At 37.5% G+C, this 6,000-nt stretch overlaps 1 protein-coding gene across 1 annotated transcript; it reads left to right on the top strand.

Moving 5' to 3' along the window:
• Positions 1 to 3,013: 3,013 nt before the first annotated feature.
• On the top strand, positions 3,014 to 5,912 carry pgrmc1 (progesterone receptor membrane component 1). Its single transcript, XM_008301049.1, has 2 exons — positions 3,014 to 3,454; positions 3,872 to 5,912. The coding sequence occupies exons 1-2, from the start codon at positions 3,208 to 3,210 to the stop codon at positions 3,964 to 3,966; spliced, it is 342 nt and encodes a 113-aa protein (XP_008299271.1). The 5' UTR covers positions 3,014 to 3,207; the 3' UTR covers positions 3,967 to 5,912.
• Positions 5,913 to 6,000: the final 88 nt, after the last annotated feature.

Raw genomic sequence — 6,000 nt, 5'->3', positions numbered from 1 at the left:
TTGTCAACTGGTCAGACAAAACAAGACATGTAAATGTGTTATTTAAATCTGTTAATTTACAGATTTAAAAACAACAATAACTGTACAACAGATGGCCTCAATTTAAACGAATGCATTTTAGTTTTTAAAAATAGATTTTGTCACAGCTTCTCCCCGAGACCTGAACCATAAGATCCAAAATACCGCTCCTTAGTGGTGTGCTATTTTGTGATGAATCAAGCTGGGGCTGCTGCCTGATTTGTATTTTAGCCTATTGTGTAAAATAAGCAGTTATTTTTATTATAGATTGATAAAGATTATTCTTCAATTTGTCAATTGAGGCCAAGGTGTTGTCCTGAAATGTGTTTGTGTTTTGGTGCTCATTGGTCCAAAAATGGAAGAAATGTGATTCATTTCACGGTTTATTTTTGCTTCCATTTAGCATTTTTGCTATAAAAGTGATTCAAACTAGTATTTATTTATAAAAAAGATTAAATTTAAATTGATCAGTTAATCATTGCACCATTGCAACTCTTGGGGTATTTTTTTTACCAAATAAGGTTGCAATTGACAATTATTTCAGGTGTCAGTTATCACAATGATTCTTGATTGATCCTTTAATCTGTGAAACTGTCCGATCTGAGCGGCTGGAACATCAGATGTTTGACTTTTTTGTCTGGAAAATTGTTGCAAGTTAATTTTCTGTCGATTAATTGTTGCAGCAAAAATTGTGCCCTAAAGAAAAATCCCACCGATTAACTCAGTTTAAAAACAACATTAAATGATGTCCCTTGTCCAGAAGTAAACTATGTTTTCTGTTGCCGTCGCCTTGTCTTTATGTGATCCTGTAATAGCCCAAAATAATCGGCACAGTTGTCTAGAAACTCTTTTGCAAGTGTTGATCCTGTTGTCGGCAAAGTCACATCAGGTCATTGTGTGTAAAAACACAGGCCAAGTGCTTTTCAGGACACTGAAATGAAAGGTCAAATAAAACTCAGACGCACATGAGTGGATACAAGTAAACTAATAACAGTATGAACACAGTCAGGCTGGAAATTAGTGATACTTTCTGATTCCAACAACTGTGCTGGAGAAGTCCTGACCTGCAGCTCTGAGGATTTTCAGTTTCTCTAAAGTAGGAATCTTCTCTGCGAAGCTTCACATTGACTTTTCCGTCATCTGGAAACGGAAACAGAGTTGGACCTCTGTGTTTTTATCTTATCTCAGAGTGTAACCTCTGTTGCGTGTAACCTCTGCCCAACATGATAGCTCCCTGACATGCAAACATTCCCAGTGCACTGTGCACCCAGCCCTCAAGCCTAAAATACTCCGTTTTGTTTCAGCTGGAGCTGATCTTAACTTTTGTCCACCTCAGGCGGCTGCTCAGGCTTTCAGGTTAGACTCAGAGCGTTGGCACGTTGGCAACACTCGGGCCTGTTAAATGTGTAACTTCCTGAATGTTACGGCCTATTGTCTGAAAGTGTTGGGTGTGGATGCTACAGCTTAGTTTTGATGCAGATATAAAATGCCACAGTAATGACTTTTCATGAAAGAACTTTACCATTAACATAAGAAAAAGAAATGGCCTATAGGTTTTAATCAGACACAAGCAGCTGTGCAAGAAGTTTAAATAAAAAAATTGAAATCAGGACACATCTTATCCAAAAAAAAGAGTAAAATATTGTTTCTGTGCTGACTGTCATTTTGCAGGTTAAAAAAAATCATCAGTAAATTCAAAACAAATGAATACAATAATTACTAATTATATCCTGAAAATAGTCACCCTTTACTTACATCATATATTTTTTATACTAAAAAGAGAGATTTCATTTCTATTTATCAGTGTTGGAAACAGTCGATTATCGGAGGCAGTTCATAATCTTTTTTGTTGGTCAGAAGAGTGAATAAATGTTATTTCCACCCACATAATTAGAGAAATGTCTGAGGAAAATAAATAATATAGTTCGTCATAATTTAACAAATCCATTAAAAAGCCACGACTTGGTCTGTTGGCTTCTACTAAAGATGTAAATCTTTGCTAACGCCTCACAAATACATGCTTTGACTTTGTAAATTGACTCTGTTCTTTCCTGAAACAGCTTTTAGATAACTTCACTACAACAGGAGGAAATAAAGCCTTTGTTGGGGACTATTTTCAGCTGCGGATTGATACACATTTGGGTGTTCTGGTTAGTGTTTCCAGCAGCAGGACAGTGTGTTGGGGTTTGGCTCAAAGTAAACTGTGACTCAGGGATGTGTTTGAATCATTTTTGGACCACGATAAAACTCTAACCATCATTAAACCGAGGAGAAGAGCTTCGATGCCACTCACCAGCTACTTACTATGCAGTCCTGAGATCTCTATTTAGATCACCTTTACTCCAGATCACACCTTGTTTTAGGGTCTCTAGCTACTCAGACAATGACTGGGTGTCGACACTCTATTAGCATCTCAGCCAACTGTTGCTACGCTAATGGTTAGCTTGATGACTAAATGGGGGCAAAGTTAGCTTGACATGACTAACATGTTGAACTCTTTCATCACTGATCCCAGCAGCACGACTCTGATAGTCAGCATCTGTAAATGTTGCGTTACAGCCACCTGCTGGAAAACGATGGCTTTTCTCTACATTTGTGAATTTTGTGAGACAAACAGAGTGTCAGACCGGTCCCAAAGGGATCCACAAACATCCATCCACCTATTATCTATACACCGCTTAATCCTCACTAGGGTCGTGGGGGGCTGGAGTCTATCCCAACTGACTTAGGGTGAAGGCAGGGGACACCCTGGACAGGTCACCAGTCTGGACCCACAAACATCATTCACAAATATATTTCAGTTGAAAAATGCAAAGCTAATATGCACATTTTGATTATTGAATTATAAATTAGATGTACAAATACAAATTGCTCAAAACTTAGACATGAATAATGTGACATTTGATAAGTGTTGTTCTTCCTGCATTAGTGGATTTTGTGTAAACAGCACAGAAGCAATGCACACAAATAAGTGGAGATTCTAAGATATATTTCCATTGCAGCATGCCAAGTTAACATTTGTTATATGAGTTACAATTAGACTTAGATGCAACTCACTCTGCATTTATCCGTGGATTGTTTCTTATTAGCTACAGAAGCTTATGAGACTCCACACAACTAAAGATGAGGTGAAACCTCTCCAAGTGACTCTAACAAATCCAATTACCTTTAGATAAATGGAGCTCTGAGATGGAGATGAATCAGATCATTGTTGGTTTTGGTGAATATCATAAATTCACTGTTTGCATCCACCTCATCATGTGTCTTCACTGTCTTGCAGAGGGACCGTATGGAGTGTTTGCAGGCAGAGATGCATCCAGAGGTTTGGCTACCTTCTGTCTGGAGAAAGATGCCCTGAAAGACGAACACGACGACCTGTCAGACCTGAACGCTATGCAGCAGGAGAGTCTGTCTGAGTGGGAGACTCAGTTCACCTGTGAGTGCAGATATGTGACCAAAGTTTTAAAAAAAACAAAAAAATCATGTTTATTCGTTGTGTCATTTTTAAAACTGATATGTAGCGGAAACATCCAGTTAAAAACACAAAATGTATGAACTCAAGCATGTTACTTGTTTAATTTACCTGTGCCTCCTATTAGTAGTGAGTGTTACTGGTTAGAATTATGTCTAAATGTGAGCAGTTTTTTGAGATTTTTCAAACTCAACAATCAATTGATCCCATTAAAGTGACCATAAACACTATTTTCTGCTCCATTTCCAACAACTTAGTCCTTAACAAACACCAAATTTACCCTAAAAAAAGTGGGAGAGCTGCAGAACATATAAAAAGACTTCACTGTTTCCACTCGACTGAGGCCTTCTGTGATTAACTTCCTTTTATCCTCCGTTCCAGTTAAGTACGATTACATCGGCAAGCTGCTGAAGCCAGGAGAGGAGCCCACCGAGTACACCGACGATGAGGAAACAAAGGACAAGAAGGCGGACTAGAAAAGTAACTCAAAAGGGGGAAAAAAAAAAAAGAGAAATGCCTTAATGTTTGTAATTTGATTCCTGTTGCCTCCTTTTAGGACCATTCAGAGAAAACACTTTTGGACCAATCCTGGATTTTCTACGTCGACTGAATTCCGTTTATCTCAATTTATCCTCACTGAAGGCATTAACAGCTGAATAACTGTGTTCTGATGTAGAGCTGTGTAGTTTGTTAGAGTTTATAGTAGTTGTTGTAAACCAGCCTGGGCCCTTTGCTGCATTCCCTCCCCTCCTTGTCTCTCTGCTGTTGTTTTTTTGGTAATTAAACCTGAAAAAAAAAAATCATCTTTCAGGAATAATATTGATCCTTGGACCAGTTCCAGCCTTTTTTAAAGCCTCTGCTGGATGGTGATGAACCGCACTTTTATTGCAGGTTTCATGTAAGGATGTCAGGAATCAGTTTTCATATTAAATTCATAAAAATACATTGATGGTCTGCAGCTAGAGAGCAAGTTTAAAGGAAAATCACAGTATGTTTGAATGCTTTTCTCACAGTTGTTTAAAACATCTTCTGGATTACAAGCCTCCTGAAACTTCACAAATGTGCTTCCCTCTAAAAAGCTCCAATCTACCAATCATTTGCTTTTAACAAGATTGTTTAAGCTTTTCAAAATAAAAGCTTTAAGTGGCTCGTATACAAAGAAAGGAGGACCCACAATCAGAATTATCCTTTAAGAGGAGAGTGAATGCAGCCAAGTGGGCCGAACATTGATGAACCGAAGTGAATATTTTTAGACATTAAAGATAAACACAGCTACAGATCTGCTTTAACTCCTTCTTTGTGCTGAATCACATTTCATTTTCATCAAACAGCCAAGTGGATCATTACTTGATTTCGGAATGTGCAAGAAATGTTTGCTGCCTTTTCTTTTGTCAGCTCCTCAAACTATAACAGGACGACAATGCACGGATGTTTGTGACGTTCCCTCACATTGGTTTATGCAAGTTTTCACAGGTTTTAATCTGCTTTGACTGTAATATTCACCGTGACAATCTAGCTGTTGCATCCAGCAGCATATTTGCTTTGTTTTCTCAACCTGCAGAGGTTGTCTGTTTCTCAGCGGTTTGTGTAATCTCATTAAAAGTCAGTCAACAAAGCAGTTCAGTCGTCTGTAAAGCAAATTTTTAAAGCATTCTTTGGTTTCAGCTTCTCAAAATATACAGATTTGCTGCTTTTCTTTGCAATTTCTTTCAGGTTTTGGACTGTAGGTCAGACAAAACAAGTAAGGTGCAATGATTCTGTGAAAAAAAACAAACAGAAAAAATGCTAAAACACGAAGCCCTCGTTCGCACACTCTTGTGTTTCTAATGTTGATCACTGTAGTTTATCACATGGTGCAGAGCAAAGTGTTGAAGACATGGCTTCATCTTTAAACACTAGTGAGGCCAAATGCTGCCAGTTAACTGCTGTTTTAAATAAGAAAACACAAGAAGTCGTATTTAATTATTTCCCCCTTTCAGCTGATCATTTGTTTACATTCTTGTTAACACTAATCGATGGCAAAGAGGCCAAAGAGGCTCAGTGGACCCTTCAACAGCAAGTCAACGGTTAAATTCTGGTTCTGTTTGAAGCCATTTTCCAACTTTGTCCACCACATTTTTTCAGCATAAATGCTAAATGTTATGCTATTCTTCCTGATTATGTCAGTCACTTCCTGCAGAAATAAGCAGTTAATTTATAATCCAGAAGTTAAAATGGAAGAAGATGGTGTTTTTCTGACTGTAGAAAAATATGCTCTGCTAATATTTTTCATTCTTTGCCACCATCATCTGTGTAACTTTCCATATAAACAGATTCAGCGAGGGAACATTTTCAGTATGCATGTACATAATACTCATAATACTGTCATACTGTTGTAATCCTCAAATGATATTTTGATTAAATAAAAAGTACAACAAAACAAGGACTTGAGCATTTCTTTATTTTCATATCATTCGAAGATTATTATTGACTGAGACCACTATAGAAATAATAATAATGTGACCTGTTTT

This window comes from Stegastes partitus, unplaced genomic scaffold, assembly GCF_000690725.1.
Source record: "Stegastes partitus isolate 25-593 unplaced genomic scaffold, Stegastes_partitus-1.0.2 Scaffold1624, whole genome shotgun sequence".
In the NCBI taxonomy this organism is placed as follows: Eukaryota; Metazoa; Chordata; class Actinopteri; family Pomacentridae; genus Stegastes; species Stegastes partitus.
Note: the sequence above shows the minus strand (reverse complement) of the source record. Positions and strands in the feature narration are given on the sequence as shown.

Coding starts and splice junctions, on each gene's coding strand:
- pgrmc1 (XM_008301049.1), top strand. CDS start 3,208: ATGGAGATGAATCAGATCATTGTTGGTTTTGGTGAATATCATAAATTC. Junction 3,455..3,871: donor GTGGGAGACTCAGTTCACCT/GTGAGTGCAGAT, acceptor CCTCCGTTCCAG/TTAAGTACGATTACATCGGC.